Source organism: Eretmochelys imbricata, chromosome 13 (genome assembly GCF_965152235.1).
Source record: "Eretmochelys imbricata isolate rEreImb1 chromosome 13, rEreImb1.hap1, whole genome shotgun sequence".
In the NCBI taxonomy this organism is placed as follows: domain Eukaryota; kingdom Metazoa; phylum Chordata; order Testudines; family Cheloniidae; genus Eretmochelys; species Eretmochelys imbricata.
This window is the reverse complement of record NC_135584.1, coordinates 35,895,282-35,918,195: the sequence shown is the minus strand read 5'-3', so window position 1 is coordinate 35,918,195 and position 22,914 is coordinate 35,895,282. Positions and strand designations below refer to the sequence as shown.

General features: G+C 44.4%; 1 protein-coding gene across 1 annotated transcript; it reads right to left on the bottom strand.

The window, feature by feature from the left end:
* Window positions 1-8,664: 8,664 nt before the first annotated feature.
* On the bottom strand, window positions 8,665-9,648 carry LOC144273190 (olfactory receptor OR9H1-like). The gene is made up of 2 exons (XM_077831725.1): window positions 9,561-9,648; window positions 8,665-9,353 (listed from the first exon to the last, which is right to left on the bottom strand). Exons 1-2 carry the CDS (start codon window positions 9,646-9,648, stop codon window positions 8,665-8,667), a joined length of 777 nt encoding a protein of 258 aa, XP_077687851.1.
* Window positions 9,649-22,914: the final 13,266 nt, after the last annotated feature.

Below are 22,914 nucleotides of genomic sequence, written 5' to 3'. Positions count from 1 at the left end.
AGTGTGGGCCCCTTACTGAATGAGGGAGGCAACCTAGTGACAGAGGATGTGGAAAAAGCTAATGTACTCAATGCTTTTTTTGCCTCTGTTTTCACTAACAAGGTCAGCTCCCAGACTGCTACGCTGGGCATCACAAAATGGGGAAGAGATGGCCAGCCCTCTGTGGAGATAGAGGTGGTTAGGGACTATTTAGAAAAGCTGGACGTGCACAAGTCCATGGGGCCGGACGAGTTGCATCCGAGAGTGCTGAAGGAATTGGCGGCTGTGATTGCAGAGCCATTGGCCATTATCTTTGAAAACTCGTGGCGAACCGGGGAAGTCCCGGATGACTGGAAAAAGGCTAATGTAGTGCCAATCTTTAAAAAAGGGAAGAAGGAGGATCCTGGGAACTACAGGCCAGTCAGCCTCACCTCAGTCCCTGGAAAAATCATGGAGCAGGTCCTCAAAGAATCAATCTTGAAGTACTTGCATGAGAGGAAAGTGATCAGGAACAGCCAGCATGGATTCACCAAGGGAAGGTCATGCCTGACTAATCTAATCTAATCGCCTTTTATCATGAGATTACTGGTTCTGTGGATGAAGGGAAAGCAGTGGATGTATTGTTTCTTGACTTTAGCAAAGCTTTTGACACGGTCTCCCACAGTATTCTTGTCAGCAAGTTAAGGAAGTATGGGCTGGATGAATGCACTATAGGGTGGGTAGAAAGCTGGCTAGATTGTCGGGTTCAACGGGTAGTGATCAATGGTGCACAGGTAAAAGAAAAGGAAAAGGGGAGGAATGATGGGAACACTGAGCCTTGGGATGGCTCTGGGGGATTAGATTGTTGCTTTGGTGGGTGTGCATGAAAACTCTGTAGGCATGGGGGAGGCAGTTATACCTTGTGTAAAATTAATTTGGCTAATATGATGTTATGGAGGTTAAACTATATGGAAGGAATTTGCATTTTCCCAGGACATGTGCAGTGTATATTGAAAAAGGAGTAAAAGAAATGCAAATAAAACATGGTACTTCATTAAAATCCTAATAGGGCTCCAAAAGGAGCCACAATAGGTTGTGCTTTCTTTTTCAGATCGTTGTGTTTTGGAGCAGGAGATGAAAGTGGAAAGTAATCAGAACTCTGGTGGAAGTAAAATGCTTCCCTTTTAAGACAGTGTCTGAGCTGCTAACAGCTTTGGATCCAGAAGCAAGCTAGTAAGCCTCTGTGTGCAAATGCAAATTACCTAGCTGATGGGCACAAAGGAGCTGCAAATAACTGAATACATCTGGTCAGCAAACAAGCTACTAGAAGACTCAGATTATGGCCCTTCAGGAAAGGGAGGTAAAAAAAAAAAAACAAGTCAAGCCTGAAAATAAGGGGGACAGGTTAACCTTAAGGGGTGTGTGTGTGTGTGTGTGTGTGTGTGTACAGTGCTAAAATCTGAAGCTGTGTCTCAGCTATTACCTGAGAATAAACTTAAAGCTTGGTACAGCAGAGAAACTATTGCAAACTTGGTCTGTTGTACAAGAGGGGAAACTGAGGTACACCATCTCATGAATTTCATAAATGACCAGTGAGTGAGGTAATTCACTAGCCTGACTATAGAACAAAATAAGGACAGTCTGGAGGTAATTCTTCTGTTTTTCCTGCAAGTAGCAAGGACATTTGTAAAAGAAAGTGGTATTATTATTAAGCAATAATCTGTCCCCACCATGGGGAAGGAAATTGTTTCTTTTGTTTTTCAGACACTCTACAAGCAAGCTGGCGCCAGCGGGAAAAATAACCCAGAATACCATGGATCTATGTTTTGTGTTGTTTGTCTGTGGTGTTTGTCTTGTTGCTAGCATTGTTGTGTTTTAATGAACAGAAAACCTCATGATATGGGTGGGGGGTGGCTTCAAAAGGCTGGCCTTGGGGGGGGAAGATGTGTATGGGAATGCAAATTCTCAACTAGGAGGCCAGGACCTGTGTAATAGCTACCGTGGTACCTGGAAATGGAATGGCAACTAAGGTGGCCCCCACAAGCCCTATGGAAATAATGAAAAGGGGAGGAGCTCACTGGGAATTAATGGAGGGGTGTGTAAAATAGTGTAAATCAATAGAAGATGTTTGGATGTGCCCCTCTCCTATGACTATAGAGGAGCAGGATCAATGGCCTATGCAAGGGGTGGACAATTGGGTGTACTGTGTATAAGGTGTTTTGCTGGGAATGTACATATTACTGGGGGCACAATTACACCGGCCCATAACCAAACTACACCCATCTACATGCTGCTATATGGACTTTGGTGCACAAATGGATCTGTGAATCTTATTGCTGTGAATAAGCCAGTGCCTACTGCCTGATTCCATACCAAGTGGTCAAGCTGGTTTGGACAATATCCCATTTCTCTGTGAACATTCAATGGACTTGTGATATGGACAAAAGCATACAAAACTTGCAGGAGCAGCTTGTTGCAACTGCCAGCAACTGGACACAAGATCGTGACCCCATCGAAGGAGGAGAGGCAGTATTTTGGGGGTGTCTCGGATGTTGGACCATACTGCAGTGGTCAGGACTCGGTGTTGCTGTGGATTTTGTATTGTTAACTATACTTGTGTTACGTTGCATAGGGAGATAACCTATTAGGAATGTAATAAGCCCTCCAAACCCTGCAGTGTACTAGACAACCCGGACCCAACCTTCTCAGGCCCACTCTAATGGGAAGTCTGGAACACTAATTGGAATAAGTGTGGTATGCCCGTATGAGAGAAGGTGCAGGGCACAATACTACACAAGGGGCAGTGGGACAAATGGAATATCGACACCTTCCACCTTGATGCCTGGCCCTATCAGGAAATGTGTCGCCATATGTCCTATGCTTTTCCAGGGATACCTGGGCAGGAGGATCCCAAAAGAAAAAGAAAAAAAAAAGGGGTGGAGTGTTAGGATATAGATATTCAGGCCTGTCTGTAAAGGCCTATACTCTAAGAATTTAGGTGTATTCTTATCACTTGGCTAGTGATAGAGGTATAAAAGAAAGAATCAAAACCACTGTCTGCCAGTGTAAGGGCCTTCTCTTACTGTGACAGTTTGTGGCCCTGTGCTTAGGCTCAGGCCTTTGGCTAAGCAGCAGAGGCAGCCATAAGCTGGGAAGCGAACGGTCACATCCTCACATTCCAAACTAGTCACACTGAAATAAGGTGCTATTGGGCTGTTAGGCACTATCAGGACAGGATAGTTCCTATCACCTCCAGAGAAAGGGAAGTGCCTAGACAATGTAAAAGGAAACTTAGTTTGATAGCATCCTGTCTGGCAAGAACTCACTTATCAATAGCTGGGATGTGAAATCCTCACTTCTGTATTGTTTTGTCATTATAGTTCCCACTTTGCTGTTGTTTGTCTGTATAATCTCTGTCTGGTTCTGTGATTGTTCCTGTCTGCTGTATAATTAATTTTGCTGGGTGTAAACTAATTGAGGTGGTGGGATATAATTGGTTACATAATCATGTTACAATATGTTAGGATTGGTTAGTTAAATTTCAGGAAAATGATTGGTTAAGGTATAGCTAAGCAGAAGTCAAGTTTTACTATATAATCTGTAGTCAATGAGGAAGTGACTGGGTGTGGGTGTGGGTGGGGGTGGGCATGTGGGTGTGTGAGATGGGAACAGGGAATGGGGGTAAGAAAATTGGAATCATGTTTTGCTAAAGGGGGAAATGGGAACAGGGAATGGGAGTAAGGAAGTTGGAATCATGTTTAGCTAAGGGTAGGAATGGGAACAGGGACACAGGTGTAAGGCTCTGTGGTGTCAGAGCTGGGAAGGAGGATACTAAGGAAGGAAACTGGAATCATGCTTGCTGGAAGTTCACCCCAATAAACATCGAATTGTTTGCACCTTTGGACTTCGGGTATTGTTGCTCTCTGTTCATGCGAGAAGGACCAGGGAAGTAAGTGGGTGAAGGAATAAGCCCTCTAACAGGCTCCATGTCTAGTTGGCAGCCGGTGTCAAGTGGAGTGCCCCAGGGGTCAGTCCTGGGGCCGGTTTTGTTCAATATCTTCATAAATGATCTGGAGGATGGTGTGGATTGCACTCTCAGCAAATTTGCGGACGATACTAAACTGGGAGGAGTGGTAGATACGCTAGAGGGGAGGGATAGGATACAGAAGGACCTAGACAAATTGGAGGATTGGGCCAAAAGAAATCTGATGAGGTTCAATAAGGATAAGTGCAGGGTCCTGCACTTAGGACGGAAGAATCCAATGCACCGCTACAGACTAGGGACCGAATGGCTAGGCAGCAGTTCTGCGGAAAAGGACCTAGGGGTGACAGTGGACGAGAAGCTGGATATGAGTCAGCAGTGTGCCCTTGTTGCCAAGAAGGCCAATGGCATTTTGGGATGTATAATTAGAGGCATAGCGAGCAGATCGAGGGACGTGATCGTCCCCCTCTATTCGACATTGGTGAGGCCTCATCTGGAGTACTGTGTCCAGTTTTGGGCCCCACACTACAAGAAGGATGTGGATAAATTGGAGAGAGTCCAGCGAAGGGCAACAAAAATGATTAGGGGTCTAGAACACATGACTTATGAGGAGAGGCTGAGGGAGCTGGGATTGTTTAGCCTGCAGAAGAGAAGAATGAGGGGGGATTTGATAGCTGCTTTCAACTACCTGAAAGGGGGTTCCAAAGAGGATGGCTCTAGACTGTTCTCAATGGTAGCAGATGACAGAACGAGGAGTAATGGCCTCAAGTTGCAGTGGGGGAGGTTTAGATTGGATATTAGGAAAAACTTTTTCACTAAGAGGGTGGTGAAACACTGGAATGCGTTGCCTAGGGAGGTGGTGGAATCTCCTTCCTTGGAAGTTTTTAAGGTCAGGCTTGACAAAGCCCTGGCTGGGATGATTTAACTGGGAATTGGTCCTGCTTCGAGCAGGGGGTTGGACTAGATGACCTTCAGGGGTCCCTTCCAACCCTGATATTCTATGATTCTATGATTCTATGAATCACTCTCTTCCCTCCTATATTACCAGCTGACCTGTGAAATTCATTGCCACTGGATATAATTTAGTCAAATAAATACCCAGAATTCTAAAATAGCTTTGATATTTGAAGGGATTTCATGCTTCCAGATATGTGTCGGCTAGTGCCTGTCTGAGTTAGGAATAAATTTTTTCCATGATTTATCATACAATTCTTCTTTCTTTTGAACACCTGAGATTGGAATCACCTCAGTTCAAATCCCAGCTCATGATTTAGCCCTTGAATTTCCACTGATGCCCTGTTTGGGTAGTGGTTTGGAAATGGAGAACAATATGACACCTATATCAGGTAATGGAAACTGAGAAAGTCCATGTTCAATGGGATCACCTATGTATAATACTTCCATGTCGTGTCCACAACACAGCTTAATAAAGCAAGTGGTCTTGATTCAAATCTCACACATATTTGTGTAAGTAAGGAACATTCACCTTCCCACATGTAAATTACTAGTAGCCCATTCAAATCAATGGGTCTGATTTTGCAGTTACTCGTCCTGATGTAAATCAGCAGTAACACCATGGAAGTCAATGAGCCTGATTCCTCTCTCACTCACCTCTCTGTAAATCAAGAGTAATTCCATTAGAGAGAAGGGGCCTGATTCTCCTCTCATTCCCCCTGATGTAATTTAGGAGTTGCTTTCTGAAGTAAATGCATTTACACTGTTCTAAAGCTTGTTTATATGGATAGAGAATCAGGCCCATTTGGTCTACATCTTTAAGACGCAATAAAACAACTAAAAATCCTTTTTCCCTTTTGATTTGGTCATGAAATGAAAACCACCATTTGAGCCCAATCCTATAGCACTTTTTGAGGATAATATCACCTTGACTTCAAGGGAGATTTTGGTGCTTTATGTCTTGCTAGATCAAACTTACAATGAGGATTTACCATGAAAATCCCAGGTTGTTCACCAGCAAACCTAACTAATACAATTCTGAATGTACCATTTGAGGGGGAAAAAAGGTCTAAGTACGAAGAGAGATGAATTCTATCTGTTTTCAGTATGTGAATTCCTTTCTTCACCGCTGTTTGGCAAAGCATAAACTATGAGGTTTTCTTTCTTTCTTTCTTTCTTTCTTTCTTTCTTTCTTTCTTTCTTTCTTTCAAAAAATCAAAGACCAGCATGTGGCATTCATACTCTCATTCATAAGCACAAATTTCAATAAGAGTTATGTGCCTAAATATATTTTCAAATCTTGCCCTTTCTCACTAGAGGAATCTTATTATCGTCTGTGGGACTGTTAATATCAGTAATTGCTAAACAGTGACAGTAAGAGGCTCACAATCTGGGCAGGAAGTGATGTTGGACAGACTGAGCTGCTGTTCCTCCTGTAAGGCTAAATACCTGCCCTGAGAGTCACCAGCCCAGCGCCTGGTGACTGGACCCTGGCGCCAGAATGTCTCCTCACCACATGTGGCTTAATCAGGCTTTAGTTGAGGGATGACTCCTCATCTCACAGCCAGGTTCTGACCCCATCGCCTAGACCAAAGCCCATTGAAATTATTGACTGTACAAGGCCCTAGATTGAGCCCTCCCCTCCGCCATGGTGCATGCAGCCGGAGTGTTTGTGAAACATAGTGTATTTTTTGGTTTTCCAGCACCTGGTGATAGATTGGGAGAGAGAAGCTTCAGTGGACTGGCTTCACAAAGGGACTGGGGGACAGGTGGGGGGGGCATTGCTGATTGTCCCGGGCCATAACTTCTAGGCGCCCAGAAAATCATTGTGATTCACAAAGCATGAGTCCAGTGCCTGGGTTCCCCATATAATGGTTAGAGGGAGAAATAGGCACCTCAGAATGGGATTCACTAAAACCAGCATGCTACTCGGGGTGCCGCCTAAGGTAAGCAAGGGGAGATGCCAAGGAGGGGAGTTCAGATACTAAACCCAGATTAGAGGGAGGCAGAGCTCTCTGCTTGGGAGTCTCATCTGTGTACTCTTCATTGGAGTTAGGCACCCACTCAATTTCTTGCAATAATATGTGGAGAGGGTGCTTCCTCCTACCTTTTAGCCCCATTGCTAGGTTATTCGCCTGGGATGTGGGAGCAGTTTGGAAATGGAGAACAATATGACACCTATATCAGGTAATGGCACCTAAGTCCCTCTTTGAATTTGGCGCTGTGTGTTCAACAAGTGACCAGCTGTATCTGTGTAACCTGAATAGACTGATCCAGGAAGTGTCAGACACTATAAATCGGCACAGGGCCACGGACATCAATGGCTCAATGGAGACAGGATGATTTACACCAACTGGAGATCTAATCAATTGACTTCCGTTGGCCTAGACTGATATACAGCAGATGGGGAACTGGCCCACTGACTCTAATGGAGCAATGTCTGATGACACCAGCTGGGGTTATGGGCCATTGATTCCAATGGAGTATGTCTGGTAGACACCACCTGGGGATCTGGCTCATTGACTCCAATCGAGCTATGTCCATTTGACACCACTTGGAATTTGCCCCATTGATTCTAATAGAGTTATAGCCAGCTGAGACAAGCTAGGGATCTGGCCTTTCTATAACATATGTGTAAAGACTTGATCAACTTAACTTGGTGTTGAACAGGTATCTTAAAGAGAGACTTTTTCTGGATCTTTTTTTCCTGAAGCATTACAAAAAACCAACCCTATTACATTGTTTTTGATTTGGGTGCTTTTGAAAATTCCAGCGGGCAGTTATCTGCATCATTAGGGGACTAAATACCTTTGAAAATCTGGCCTTACATGATTTATGAGCCTATGTCCCATTGGTTATTTCTCTGAGCATTTTACATTAACATCCACTGCAATCTGACAATGTTCAGAGGAAAAATTAAACAAAAGAAAGAAAGGCCAAAAACCTGAAAGAAAGGACAAACCTGAGTAAAATCATGAGGGCATCTTTCTGCATGTATAATTTGCTGCCAGCTGTCCCTGCCCATGTACCTCCAAGATTTAGGGTTATCATATTAGCATGATTTATAATACAGTACTGGCTACAACCCCCTGTCAAAACCAGGGCTCCATTTTACTTTTTGTTGCACAGACACAGGGTAAGTAGAAGTCTCTGCTCCAAAGATCTCACAATGTACATAGACAAAGTAGGAGAAAGGAACAATCATTAATATCATTTTACAGATGGGGAAGTGGGATTAGTTCTGAGATTTTCAAACCTGCCAAAGGGCCTTGGAAACCAAATACCCATTAAAACTGGTAAGAATTGGGAACCCAAATCCATTAGCATCTCAGCCTAAGTTGCCTGTTCAGGGTCACGCAGGGTGCTAATCAGAGATCCCAGATCTCCCAACTCACATTCCAGCATCTTCACCACAAATAGGCGTTCAGGAGTACAACTCTTGCTAGGAATTTCTATCTGAGCCTCAGTTTCAGGCCTCATCGTCCCTACATTTTGGCTGGCACCTCGAAATAATTCAAAGGAAGTGATGCGTCCAACAGGGTGTCTAATTCCCCTGAGCTCCTTGGAAGGTCCCTGCTTATGCCCATAATGTGCATCATCTGAGATGATAATTCTATGGAAGACCCTTGTTCATAATCCCCCCACATTTGGTGTTCATTGTCATCCATCCCCAATCCCTGTCTTCTCTTAAATTGCCCACTGTGTCATATCAGCTCTTGAGAGAGCTCAGGAGAAAAATTCTGTTGTGTGCTCTGGGCCTCTTTCACCTCTTAGTTCCTCAGGCTGTAGATCAAGGCATTCAGCATGGGGATGACAGTGGTGTAGAACACAGAGACCACTTTGCTTTGATCAGGGGAGGATACGGCCTTGGGCTGAGCATATGTAAAGGAGACTGTCCCAAAGAACAAGCTCACAGCCACCTTTTGGGAGATACAGGTGAAGAAGGTTCTGCATCTTCCCTCAGCAGAGGGTGTCCACATGACGGTGGCAATGATGTAGCTACAGGAGATGATGACTAGGGAAGTGCTCACTATGGAGAAGCCACCCGCAAACAGCATCAGACGTTTATTGGTGAAGGTGTCAGAGCAGGAGGCCTGCATCACAGCAGGGATGTTGCAGAAAAAGTGATTGATTTTCCTGATCTCACAGAAGGAAAAGCTGAATGTAAAACCCATTTGGATGGTGCAGTTGAGGCAGCTTGAGAGGTAGAAGCCAGCCACCAGGCAAACACAAGTCATCTTGAATATGATGCCTGAATCCAGCAGCGGGTGGCAGAGGATAGTGAAAAGTCCATAAGCCATCATGGCCAGGAAGAACGCCTTGCTGATCCCAAAGAGAGAGAAGAAGAACATTTGGGCAGCACAGCCTTTATAGGAGATGGCTCTGCTCCACACTGAGAAACTCAGCAGGGCTTTGGAGGTGATGGCAGAGGAGTAGCGGAGTCCAGCAAGGAGAAGTTCTGAAAGAAGACTTACAAGGGGGTGTTGAGCTTGGCGTTAGTGCCGACAATGGAGATCATGCAAACTATCTTACAGCCCAAGTCTGTGGGCAATTACTCTGCTTTAAACATGGCTGAGGGAGTTGGGTGATGAACATTATCGCCCAGACTCAAGTCAGGACTATGACCAGTTAGGATTCTATCATTAACCTGAAAAGTCACATTTACTTCTGGTATATGCCTGCTCACCAACCTCTGAACAAAGAGCACTGGCTTCATCACTATTTCTTCTTAGTTCCAGGAATCCCTGGGGCATAATGACTGGGTACTGCATAAGGTTCAAAGACAATATCCTACTGGCAAGTTTTTGTAATATTCATGAGAGCTGGGCACCTAATTCCTGTAAATTCCAATAATGGCAATAATAGTCCCATCAAAGAGGGAAAATAGGAAGAAATGACTCATAATGAAAAGCTTTTCAATCTCAAAATTGTGAACCATGCATATTTGAGAGGACACTTTTTAATAAACAAAAAATCATTCCATTTTGAAACCTCAGGAAAGAAAATGGCTTACAACTTTCAACATTTTTCCCCAAAAAAGTTTGCATCGGTTTTCAACCACCGCTAATCTCTACAAACGGCAATTTGTGCAAAACCCATTGGCAATTAGGCCTGGTCTACACACAGTGTGTTTATTCATCATTCATAGATTATAAGGCCAGAAGAGATCATTGTGAACTTCTAGTCTGATCTCTTGTAGAACAGAACATAGAACTTCCCTATCTTAATACCTGTTTCAACTAAAACATATCTTTCAGGAAAAAGAAATCCTATCTTCATTTAAAAATTGCAAGTGATAGAGAATCCACCAGAATCCTTACAAGGCTGTTCCAATTGCTAATTACCCTCACTACTGATTGAATTATTTGGTTGGGGTGTGTGGTGGGGTGTACAAAACCCACTCTGAGGGCTTGGCTACGCTTGCAGATGTAGAGCACTTTGGGTTAAACCAGCCTTCGTACAGCACAGTAGGGAAAGTGCTCTAGTCTATCCACACTGACAGCTGAAAGCACTCTGGTGTGGCCACATCTGCAGCACTTGCAGCTGCACTGGGAGCGGTGCATTATGGGCAGCTATCCCAGCTTTCAAGTGGCTGCAACGTGCTTTTCAAATGGAGAGGGGGTGGAGTGGAGTGTGTTGTGTGTATGTGAAGGGACAGAGAGTGGGTTTTTGGGGTGCTGAGAGTGTGTCAGCACGCTGTCTTGTAAGTACAGACCCCCCTCCCTCCCCTGCCTCTCTCTCACTCACTCAAAGCAGATATTAGCTGTTTGTTTTTTTCTCGGAGCTGATAAGCAGCCAGCCCAAAACGGAACTTTGAAAGAGCCACTTCCGCATTTCTGCCAGAGTTCACAACACGAGAGGCCACTTCAGTTTAGGGGATTATGGGACATTTCCAGAGGGCAATCCTGTAACGTAACTCCTCGTTCACACTGACGCTGTAGCGTCTCACCCAATATGCAGCAAACCTTATCCCTCTCGGGGAGGTGGAGTACCAGCAGCGCTCTAGCCAGGGAGTCAGAGTGCTCTATGTGGCTTGCCAGTGTGGATGGGGAGTAAGTTAGAGAGCTCTGGGTGGCTTTATTGTAGTATAATGTGCAAGTGTAGCCAAGGCCTGAGAAACTAGGGTTTAAGTAGTAGCCCGATCAAATCTAATGTACCTAATTTCAAATGTCAAGTGTGTTCAGAGAACTTGTCAGGGTCAGGCTACAGACTGAGGGTCTGATTCTCCTCTCACTCAATGTGGTGTAAATCAGGAATACATTTATTGCAGTCATTGGAGCTGATTCTACCTGTGATGTAAATCAGAAAACCCACCTGGCACTGGTCATGCAGCCTTCTCTGCTACATACAAATGAGAAGGAGATATGTGTTTAAAGTATAACTCTTTACTGTAAGATTTGGTTCCCTTTTGGATTCCTCTGGGAGAAAATAAGAGCAATTTCTAATTTCCTTGTTTGAAAATAGACCCTCAGCAATGTTCAATTGTACAGTGCTGCGGCTGGGGAATTTTCAGATGATTTCTCCAAAATTGAGGGAACTCCCCCTACCATCCTGATTTTGATGCAAATGTCTGAATCTATCCCTGTCTGCTGAATGGACTAGTAATTCTAGGGGGAACGATCTATTCTGATTTGTCTTGGAGCCCCTGGAGGGAACCAAGGGGGAGGGGAAAATAAAGCCATGAAACATTAGGAAGCCATGTCAGAGATGAATCATCAGTTCATGCTTTTGTATTTTTAGGGGAAGAGGCATTTCTCCATCCACCAGTGGGATGAAGGAAAACAGCAACATCAGCAACTTCAGATCATTTTCAGAGGCATTTCTCCATCCACCAGAGGGATGAAGGAAAACAGCAACATCAGCAACTTCAGATCATTTTCAGAGGCTGGCAAAAGAATAGCAGAGCAAAGACAATCACCATCAACAGCAGACAATATTCAAGAAGTGCCATAAGATCCACAAAGTTTGAAGGACTTTCTTAAGTATGTAACCTTTATCTTTTTAGTTTCCCACTTTTGCCAGGAGGGATACATGCTAATATGAAATAGGCTAATATGTATTTTTAACAGCAAAGTATTGGAGGGGAGGCATCATGCGTGTGAATCAGTTTCAGTGTGCCTGGCTGAATCCACATGAGACTAGCCCCTGCAGGAGTAGCTTGTCAAATTTTTAAAGCAGCCTTAATTCGATAATTTGCTGCCTATGATGATAATGTAGATTTATAGATTCACAGATTGTAAAGCCAGAAAGGACTGTGAGATCATCTAGTCTGACTTTATGTATAATGCCAGTGTCATAAATATAAAGGGAAGGGTAAACCCCTTTAAAATCCCTCCTGGCCAGAGGAAAAATCCTCTCACCTGTAAAGGGTTAAGAAGCTAAAGGTAACCTCGCTGGCACCTGACCAAAATGACCAATGAGGAGACAAGACACTTTCAAAAGCTGGGAGGAGGGAGAAAAACAAAGGGTCTCTGTCTGTCTGTGTGATGCTTTTGCCAGGGACAGAACAGGAATGGAGTCTTAGAACTTTTAGTAAGTAATCTAGCTAGGTATGTGTTAGATTATGATTTCTTTAAATGGCTGAGAAAATAGCTGTGCTGAATAGAATGAATATTCCTGTCTGTGTGTCTTTTTTGTAACTTAAGGTTTTGCCTAGAGGGATTCTCTATGTTTTGAATCTAATTACCCTGTAAGGTATTTACCATCCTGATTTTACAGAGATGATTCTTTTTTACTTCTATTAAAAGTCTTCTTGTAAGGAAACTGAATGCTTTTTCATTGTTCTAAGATCCAAGGGTTTGGGTCTGTGGTCACCTGTGCAAATTGGTGAGGATTTTTACTAAACCTTCCCCAGGAAGTGGGGTGCAAGGGTAGGGAGGATTTTGGGGGGAAAGATGTGTCCATACTACGTTTTTTCAGGAACCCAGATAAAGTTTGGTCGTGGCAGTGGAAATCCAAGGGCAAAGGGTAAAATAATTTGTACCTTGGGGAAGTTTTAACCTAAACTGGTAAAAGTAAGCTTAGGAGGTTTTCATGCAGGTCCCCACATCTGTACCCTAGAGTTCAGAGTGGGGAAGGAACCTTGACAGCCAGCTATAGAATTTCACCCAATTATCCCTGTATGGACCCCAACAACTTATGTTAGACTAAAGCATATCTTCCAGAAGGCATCCAGTCTGGATAAAACGACCTCAAGAGATTGAGAATCCAACACTTCCCTGGGTAGTTTCCTCCAATGGTTCATCTCTCTCATTATTAAAAATCGGAGCCTTATTTCTAATCTGAAAGTGCCCAGTTTTTATATCCAGTGATTGATTCTTGTTATGCCTTTCTCTTCTAGATGAAAGAGCTCTATAGTGCCTGCTATTTTTCTCCATATGCACCATGATAACTTCACTGGTATCACAGAGGCTTGGTAGAATAAATGTCACGACTGGAATAATGATATCGAGGGGTACAGCTTGATCAGGAATGACAGGCTGGGGGAAAAAGGAGGTGTTGCATTGTTCTGAGGTCCAGCTGGAGTGGAGATGCAGACTAGCTGAAGGTCTCTGGATAAAGCTAAAAGGGTGAAAAAACAGGTGATGTCCTGATAGGGTGGCAGGGGGTCTACCTTATACCACCAAATCAGCAAAAGGAAATGGATGAGAAATTTCTAGAACAATTAACAAAAATATCCAAAACTCAATACCTAATTACCTATCCAGACTTGTCTTGTAAAAGTAATATGGCAAAACACAAAATATTTGCTCTGTTCTTGGAACATGCAGGGGAAAAGTTTTGTTTCAAAGAATGGAGAAAGTAACCCAGGTGACTGTCGTTTCAGACTATCAGGAAGGAATTGGTTGAGAATCTGAAGGTTGAAGACACCACACCCTACTACCAGGGTCAGCCCAAAACCACACCCTAATACCGGGGTCAGCCCAAGACCCCAACTACACCCCAAGGAACACTACAGACACCTTTTCGTCCCACCACACCGTTCTCCAGCAATCCACCTCAGCCCAGTGACCAGTCAACTGAGCGATGTTTTAAATGTAACGAGACGGGGCATGTGAAGGCCAACTGCCCTAAGAACCCCAACAGAATACAGTTCATTGCAGTTCATTTCACCGGAATCACACCAGAGGTCCTCAGGCCCAGATGCCTCCCAGATACCCTCAGAGTGGAGGGAAACTGTGAGTGTGGGTGAGAAAAAGATTACAGCGTGGAGGGACACAGGAGCACAAGTGTCGGCTATTCACCAATCCTTAGTGGACACCAACTTCATTGACCCAGAGGTCCAAGTGACGATTCAACCCTTCAAGTCAAACTCTTTTGACTTACTTACAGCCAAGTTGCCTGTCCAGTACAAGGGCTGGTCGGGAATGTGGACTTTTGCAGTCTATGATGATTATCCCACCCCCATGCAGTTGGGGGAAGACTTGGCCAGTCATGTGAAGCTAGCCAAGAGGGTGGAAATGGTTACCCGCAGCCAGGCTAAACAAGCTTCCACACCTATCCCTGTTCCTGAGCCGTCCACCAGGACCCCGTCTTTGTTACCAGAGACCCAGATGGAGGTGGTAGAACCGGATCCCCTGCCAATGACTGAAACAGCCGCAGTGGAGCCAGTCGCAGCAACACAACCAAAGCCAGTCCCAGAACCGGAATTGGCGAAGCAACAAGCACCAGAACTGTTGCCAGCACTGAGTCCAGTGCTTGCAAACCCGTCTACAGCTCCAACACCAGCTGGCACCACTGAGCCTGCACAGGCAACAGCAGCAGACAACCCAACACAAGAGGCTCAGCCAGAGCCTGAACCCCAACATAGTGCACCAACGGAGAGTGGTTCACAGTCCACGGAAACAGCCCCATCACCTGCATCACTTCCAGAGGGACCAAGCCCAGGTCCACAATCCAATGAGGAACTAATGTCTCCAGAATCAAGGGAACAGTTCCAGTCCAAACAGGAAGCAGATGAAAGCCTCCAGAGAGCTTGGACGGCGGCACGGAGCAACCCACCGCCTCTCAGCTCTTCTAATCAATCCAGGTTTGTTGTAGAAAGAGGACTTTTATACAAGGAAACTCTTTCTAGTGGACACCAGGAAGACTGGCATCCTCAGAGACAGTTGGTAGTTCCAGCGAAGTATCGGGTAAAGCTCTTAAGCTTAGCCCACAATCATCCTAGTGGCTATGCTGGGGTGAACAGAACCAAAGACCATTTGGGAAAGTCGTTCCACTGGGAGGGAATGGGCAAGGATGTTTCTACCTATGTCCAGTCTTGTGAGGCAGGACTAACTCTTAAGGCTAAGAAGTGTCAAATAGGCCTAAACAGAGTGACTTACTTTGGACACCAGGAGGGTCAAGGAATTATCAACTCCCTAAAGGCCAAAGTGGATGCTATCCAAAAGTGGCCTGTCCCAAAGTCAAAGAAACAAGTCCAATCCTTCCTAGGCTTGGCCGGATATTACAGGCGATTTGTACTGCACTACAGCCAAATCGCCACCCTCTGACAGACCTAATCAAAAAGAAACAGCCAAATGCCGTTCAGTGAACTGAAGACTGTCAGAAGGCCTTTAACCAGCTTAAAGTGACGCTCATGTCTGACTCTGTGCTAAGAGCCCCAGACTTTGACAATCCGTTCCTAGTAACCACAGATGCTTCCGAGTTGGTGTGGGAGCAGTTTTAATGCAGGAAGGACCAGATCAAGAATTCCATTCTGTCATGTTTCTCAGCAAAAAACTGTCTGAGAGGGAAAGCCTCTGGACAATCAGTGAAAAGGAATTCTACGCCGTTGTGCACATGCTGGAAAAGCTATGCCCATAGGTTTGGGGACAGCGTTTCCAACTACAGACCGACCATGCTGGCTGAAGTGGCTTCACACTGTCAAGGACAATAACAAAAAACTTCTTCAGTGGAGTTTAGCTCTCCAAGATTTTGATTTTGAAATACAACACATTTCAGGAGCTTCTAACAAAGTGGCTGATTAACTCTTTCGTGAAGGTTTCCCAGTATCAACTGGTTAAAATCATCCTTGAAATGTGGGAAATATTGTTAGTTTTTATATAGTCAGTAGTATAGCTAAATGTGTATGTGTCTTATTAACTCTGTTTTCTCCTAGAGCTACAGGAAGAAATCGCAGCCAGTGTGGAACCAGCTGTCTGACACTATCTGTGATTTGGGGGGGGTGTCATAAATATAAAGGGAAGAGTAACCACCTTTCTGTATACAGTGCTATAAAATCCCTCCTGGCCAGAGGCAAAGTCCTTTTACCTGTAAAGGGTTAAGAAACTCAGGTAACCTGGGTGGCACCTGACCCAAAATGACCAATGAGGGATCAAGATACTTTCAAAACTGGAGGGTGCGGGGAAAGGCTTTTGTTTCTCTGTGTGATACCTTTGCAATTTGGACAACTGTGAAAGCTTTTGATAAGGTCTCCCACAGTATTCTTGCCAGCAAGTTAAAAAAGTACAGATTGGATGAACAGACTATAAGGTGGATAGAAAGCTGGCTAGATCATCAGACTCAATGGATAGTGATCAACAGCTCGATGTCTAGTTCGCAGCCGGTATCAAGCGGAGTGCCCCTCGGGGCTGTCGTGGGGCCAGTTTTGTTCAGCATCTTCATTAATGATCTGGATGATGGGATGGATTGCACTCTCAGCAAGTTTGCGGATGACACTAAGCTGGGGGGAGAGGTAGATATACTGGAGGGTAGGAATAGGGTCCAGAGTGACCTAGACAAATTGGAAGGTTGGGCTAAAAGAAATCTGATGAGGTTCAACAAGGACAAGTGCACAGTCCTGCACTTAGGATGGAAGAATCCCATGCACTGCTACAGGCTAGGGACCGTTTGGCTAAGTGACAATTCTGCAGAAAAGGACCTGGGGATTCCAGTAGATGAGAAGCTGGATATGACTCAATGGTGTGCCCTTGTTGCCAAGAAGACGAACAGCATATTGGGCTGCATTAGCAGGAACGTTGCCAGCAGATCAAGGGAAGTGATTATTCCCCTCTATTCGACACTGGTGAGGCCACATCTGGAATACTGCATCCAGTTTTGGCCCCCCCTACTACAGAAAGGATGTAGACAAATTGGAGAGAGTCCAGCGGAGGGTAACGAAAATGATTAAAGGGCTGGGGCTCATGACTTATGAGGAAAGGCTGAAGGAACTGGGCTTATTTAGTCTGCAGCAGAGAAGAGTTGGGGGAGGTGGGGATTTGACAGCAGCCTTCAATTTCCTGGAGGAGGGTACCAAAGAGGATGGAGCTAGTCTGTTCTCTGTGGTGGCAGATGACAGAATAAGAAGGAATGTGGGAGATCTCAAGTTGCAGTGGAGGAGGTCTAGGCTGGATATTAAGAAAAACTTTTTCACTAGGAGGGTGGTGAAGCACCTAGGGAGGTGGTGCAATCTCCATCCTTAGAAGTTTTTAAGGCCCAGCTGGACAAAGCCATGGCTGGGATGATTTAGTTGGGGTTGTTCCTGCTTTGAGCAAGGGGTTGGACTAGATGACCTCCTCAGACCTCTTGAGGTCGCTTCCAACCCTCATCTTCTATGATTCTATTATTCTATGACCCACCCTCCACAGGAAGCCAGCCATATTTGACCAGCTGGACAACAAAGGACTGAGGAGGGGCCAGGTGGGACTGGGCCCGGGAACTTGAACAAAGAGGACACAGAGGGACAGAGCGGGAGCCCAGGGTGCACACTCCTTCGCTGGGGCTCTGGGTAACCACAATGGATCATGCTGTTACTTTTTTTTTTCTCTATGCTAACCAAGAACTTTTTAAATTGTGTTGCAGACATCTAATAAACCCTATTGCTTTCAGAACACTGGCTGAGAGTCACTGCAGATGCTGAAGTTGGGGGGTTCATTGCTCTCTCTGGGTGTACAAGTCACTCTCAGGTGTCCAACTCAAGTGGACTGATGGGAACTCACAGAGTGAAGCAGCAATGCTGAAGGCTCCGAGGTTTGGTGTAAGGAAGTGGTGAAGCCAAGCAGCTTACCTTCGTGAAAGAGTGAGATCCTAAGTGGGCTGGCACACAGAAGGGGTCATCTCAGGGACTGTTCCAGAGCACTGGACCTGTAGATCTGTGACATATATATGTACAAGTTTTAATTTTGCTATAAAAATGTAGTTTGCAATGAAAAAAAATAGTTTTCAAAAACCAGAAATGTTCACCAAACCCACATGTTTACAGTCTGGGGGCTTTCAAAAAACTACTACTACTACTTAATAATAAACCTTGTTTCAAACACATAATGTTTTTAAAAATCAGTTTTCAGTTTTGTGTTTTTGTCAGAAATTTAAAAAAATATTCACAGGACGTTTTGGAAGAAAAGTAAATTCCCCTTAAAAATTGGTGGCATATTTCAACAAATGCTAGCTAAATTATTGACATCAGTGTGAAATTCAGCCATGGGGCGAGGACCCCCACAACACTTCTGTGTCACTAAATTCCCAATTAGTTTCTCAAGAGGGTACATACTTATTGAATAGACATTGAGCTGGCCTTATACACAGGTGTGATTCTTACTTTTAGTGATCTGACATTGACTAAAGAGTAGAGGCTTTGGGAGATACTATCTCACCTCCTATTCTTTATCATATTACTTAACCAAACCTCTCTCTCTAGTGAAACATGGAATTCAGAACATTCACATCCTATGAACTGAGATGCCATTACTAACAGCAAGGGCCTATGCCATTTTGTTGAGCAGTTATTATTCTGCCTAACAGAAGACAACAGTAGAGGTTGAGATTTTCAATAGGACCTAAGGGACTTAGATGCCCAGCTTCCTGAGGCTTTAAATGGCGTTTGGGCACTTTGACGGGGTGCATTCACCCAGCACTTAATGTGAACAGGTTAACTCCTCATTATGGGCTGAAGAAGCCATGCCCCCACATCCCTATTGGGCATGCCCCAGGTGCAGCACTAATATAAATGGGAGCAGCCCAGCTCACTCTGGTTTACAGTTAAGTAGGAAGGATGCTCTCTGCAGGCTTCAGCGAGGGAAGTGCCAGAGGCTCCAACAGCTGGAATCAGGGACGTTGAAGACCAGGAGGAAACCCAGAGGTCTTCAAGAACCCAGGATCACCGGGAATCATCTGCACCAAGTAACTTGGAAATTCCAGAGACGCCCAGTGCTTGACTACAAGGAACAAAGTAGGAAGTAGTCCAGTGGGAGGTGGCAACTGCACACCTGGGAACAGTCAGTGTGTTTCGGTCTGGATCCCCGTTTACTCAGTCTCTCAGCAAAGTCCCTCGCCACTGATAGGGCCCCGGGCTGGGACCCAGTGGAGCAGGGAGGGCCTGGGTCCCCCTACCCCAGCTGTCACCCACTCTAGGTGGCAGCCTACTTGCCCGAATGTCCACTGGGCCACTCAACGCTGAGAGAGAGGGCAGCCATATTGATTCTGGCCAACAGGCCTTACAGCCCTGAGTGTGAGGGCCACTTTATTGACTCTGGCCACTAGGCCTTACAGCCTTGAGAGCCAGGACAAATCCATTGTCTCTGACCATTAGGCATTACAGTCCAGAGAGCAAGGGCAGTCTGGTGGACTTATGCATGGGTTGCACACACCCAGGCATTGGACGGGGTACCCACAACCGATCACAGGCACCTATCTCCTTTAGCTCATTTGAAATCCCAGCCAGAAGCACTAACCAGTGTGTTATTTTGCATTCTTAAGACAGATGTGTGTGTCTTCATCGTCGTTAGCAGTTATTTCCTGATGAGTCAAAGGAGAATCAGGCCCACTGACTTCAATGGACTCATTCCTGTTTTACCACTGATACATGTGAGAGAAGAACCTAGCCCACACACCCAATCTTGGCTTTTACCAGGATGATTGAGAGAAGACTCATGCCCGTTGATGTCCTTGAAATTACTTTTGATTTGCAGTAGAGTGAGAGGAGAATCAGCATAATTCACTTCCACGGGAGTTACTCCTGATTTGCACGTATATTTCTCAGTATTTATTGAGGGTATTATATCAGTATTAATGAACGCCATTACTGGTAAATCTGAAAATGGGGTGCAGATCCCTAGTTGATGGCAGTAGTTGGCTACAGCTGAAATTGTGGTACTGCGGTGGGGAAAAAACACTTGCTGAAAAAATATTCTGGGCCCCAATATCTCTTTGATTATGAGAATCAAGATAAAAAGGCAGACAGGTTCTTCTGAGTTACTTTCACAATTCAAAGCTGAGAGGAACTAAAGTCTAATTGCTTATTCTTGCAGTCAACCAGAAGAATAGACTACTCTGGGGATTCTATCCCAATGGCCAACAAGTAATACAGAACAAAGCCATGTCTAGAAGTCATTATCAAAGCCACTGTTCTTCCAGAGGTAAATGGCAAGGAAATGGGTTTCAGAAATTTTGTACTTGCTCTCAGAGAGGAATGTCTTTGTGACCCTAGGTTAATAGTTCAGAATGTCTAATCCCCTTGAAATTCATTCAGATATGGAAGGAGAAATTTAGCCAATATCTAATCTAATCTATCTATCTATAATTCTCTCTCTCTTTTCTGGTACATACCACTCAATCACACTCTTTCTTTCTCCTGTACATATATCTCTGTAATTTTTTGTTTATCTATCCCTGTACATACTTCTATATTATTCTTCCTTTCTTTACGTTTATCTGTCTATCCATCTATCCATCAGTCCCTGTACATACCTCACTAGCTATCCACCCCCGCACATATCTCTCTGACATTAGTTGTTTCTCTCTGTCCCTGTACATATTTCTCTATCACTGTTTCTTTCAGTCTGTCTTTTTATCTGTTGATCCATCCCCATATATAATTCTTTCTTTCTTTCATCCCCATTCATGCTTCTCTATAAATCTTTTTTACTTTCTGCCTGGGCAAGTCACTTCCCCTCTCACAGTCTTCTTCCATAATAACTAACGCATAATCGGTGAAGAGAAGATCAAATGAAAGTTTCTATCTATGGATGTTCTCATTATTTATATCAACTTTCTTTTCTAATCTTGCTGAGCTCTGGGCCTTGACAATCATCATGGCAATGAATTCTAAATGGTAGTTATGCGTTGTGTAATAATATTTTTAATATTTCATTTGATCAGTTTTATATAGAGTTTTGCAATTTCATTGAATGTTCTTTTTTTTATTGTATTATGAAAAAGTGTAGTCAGTGGTGACTTATTTAACTTCTCTGTACTATTTATTACTTTGTTTAACTTTAGCATACCCCATCCAATGCAGTGGTTGTGTGTTTTGTCAGATTTTTAGTCGCATTACTGCAACTACTAAGTGTGATGGTGCAAGGCCAGATGGCTACAGCAAAGTAGTGGGAGACAGATATATTAGCCACAGGCTAAACAAATCCCTGTTACCAGGATAAGCAAGTGGCAGCTGCTCCAGATCAATTAAGACACCTGGGGCCAATTAAGAGTTTACCAGAAGGCAGGGAAGACAGCAAGGTTGATTGGGACACCTGAAGCCAATCAGGGGCTGGCTGAAACTAGTTAAAAGCCTCCCAGTTAGTCAGGTGGGTGCGCGTGTCAGGAGCTGTAGGAGGAAGCTGTGCTGTTGGATAAACTGAGCAGTACAAACCAAAACAGGCAGAAGGAAGGAGGCCCTGAGGTAAGGGTGAAGGAGATATTGAGGAAGTGGGGGGCTGCTGTGGGGAAGTGGCCAAGGGAATTGTACGTATCCTGTTTCCAAAAGGTCAGCTACCACAGCTGATACTATTAGGGTCCCTGGGCTGGAGCCTGGAGTAGAGGGCATGCCGGGCTTCCCCCTTCCCCCTGTGAATTAATCAGTGAGACTGGGAGACAACAGAGACTGTGCAAGGGAGGGACTGTGCAAGTCCTCACCTCTCTTGCTGGCTCATGATGAAAATGGCTCAGTAGGCTGTGATCCTTGCCTCTAGAGAGAGAAGGGCTACATGGAGGGTCACAGTGAGCCTCTGAAGCGAGCAAAATCTGCCAGAAAATGCAGGACCCACGGAGACAAGGACAGAGCTTTGTCACATAAGCTATATGTATCACGGATGCACCTAGACTTTGTCATTGAAGTACTTTTTAGTATGAATCTTCCTTGAGGGTGTTAAATCAGTTATACTGAGCCAGCTCTTCGCTTGATGTAATCTTTCATGGCTCCACTGACTTAAATGTAGCTGCACTGATTTACAATAGTGGCAGATCAGGCCCAGTGATTTCAATGCAGTTGCATCGATTTACACAGATGGGATCCAAACTAGCTGTTACCACTCAAGAAAGAGATCTTGGAATCATTGTGGATAGTTCTCTGAAAACATCTGCTTAATGTGCAGTGGTAGTCAAAAAAGCAAACCAAATGTTAGGAACCATTAGGAAAGGGAGAGATAATGAGACAGAAAATATCATAATGCCACTATATACATCTATGGTACACCCACACCTTGAATACTGTATGCAGTTCTTATTGCCAAATCTCAAAAAAAAATTAGAATTGGAAAAAATACAGAGCACAGCAACAAAAAACGATTAAGGGTATGGAACAGCTTTCCAATGAGAAGAGATTAAAAAGTGTGGGATGATTCATTTTAGAAAAGAGATGACTAAAGGGGGATATGATAGAGTCTATAAAATCATGAATGGTGAGGAGAAAATGAATAAGGAAATTTTATTCACTCCTTCACATAAACATAAGAACTAGGGGTCACCAAATGAAATTAATAAGCAGCAGGTTTAAAATATACTTAAGGAAGTACTTCTTCACACAACACACAGTTAACCCCTGGAACTCGTTGACAGGGGATGTTGTGAAGGCCAAAAGTATAACTGCATTCAAAAACAAATTAGATAAGTTCATGGCAGATAGATCCATCAATGGCTATTAGCCAAAATGGCCAGGGATCCCGTCCCATGTTCTGGGTCTCCCTAAACCTCTAACTGCCAGATGCTGGGTGTGGAGGACAGGGGATGGATCACTTGATAATTGACCTGTTCTGTTCATTCCTTCAGAAACATGTGGCAACATCCACTGTCAGAAGACAGGATAGGGGCTAGATGGACCTTTGTTC

Coding starts and splice junctions, on each gene's coding strand:
- LOC144273190 (XM_077831725.1), bottom strand. CDS start 9,648: ATGCCCCAGGGATTCCTGGAACTAAGAAGAAATAGTGATGAAGCCAGT. Junction 9,354..9,560: donor TGAGCAGGCATATACCAGAA/GTAAATGTGACT, acceptor GTCTTCTTTCAG/AACTTCTCCTTGCTGGACTC.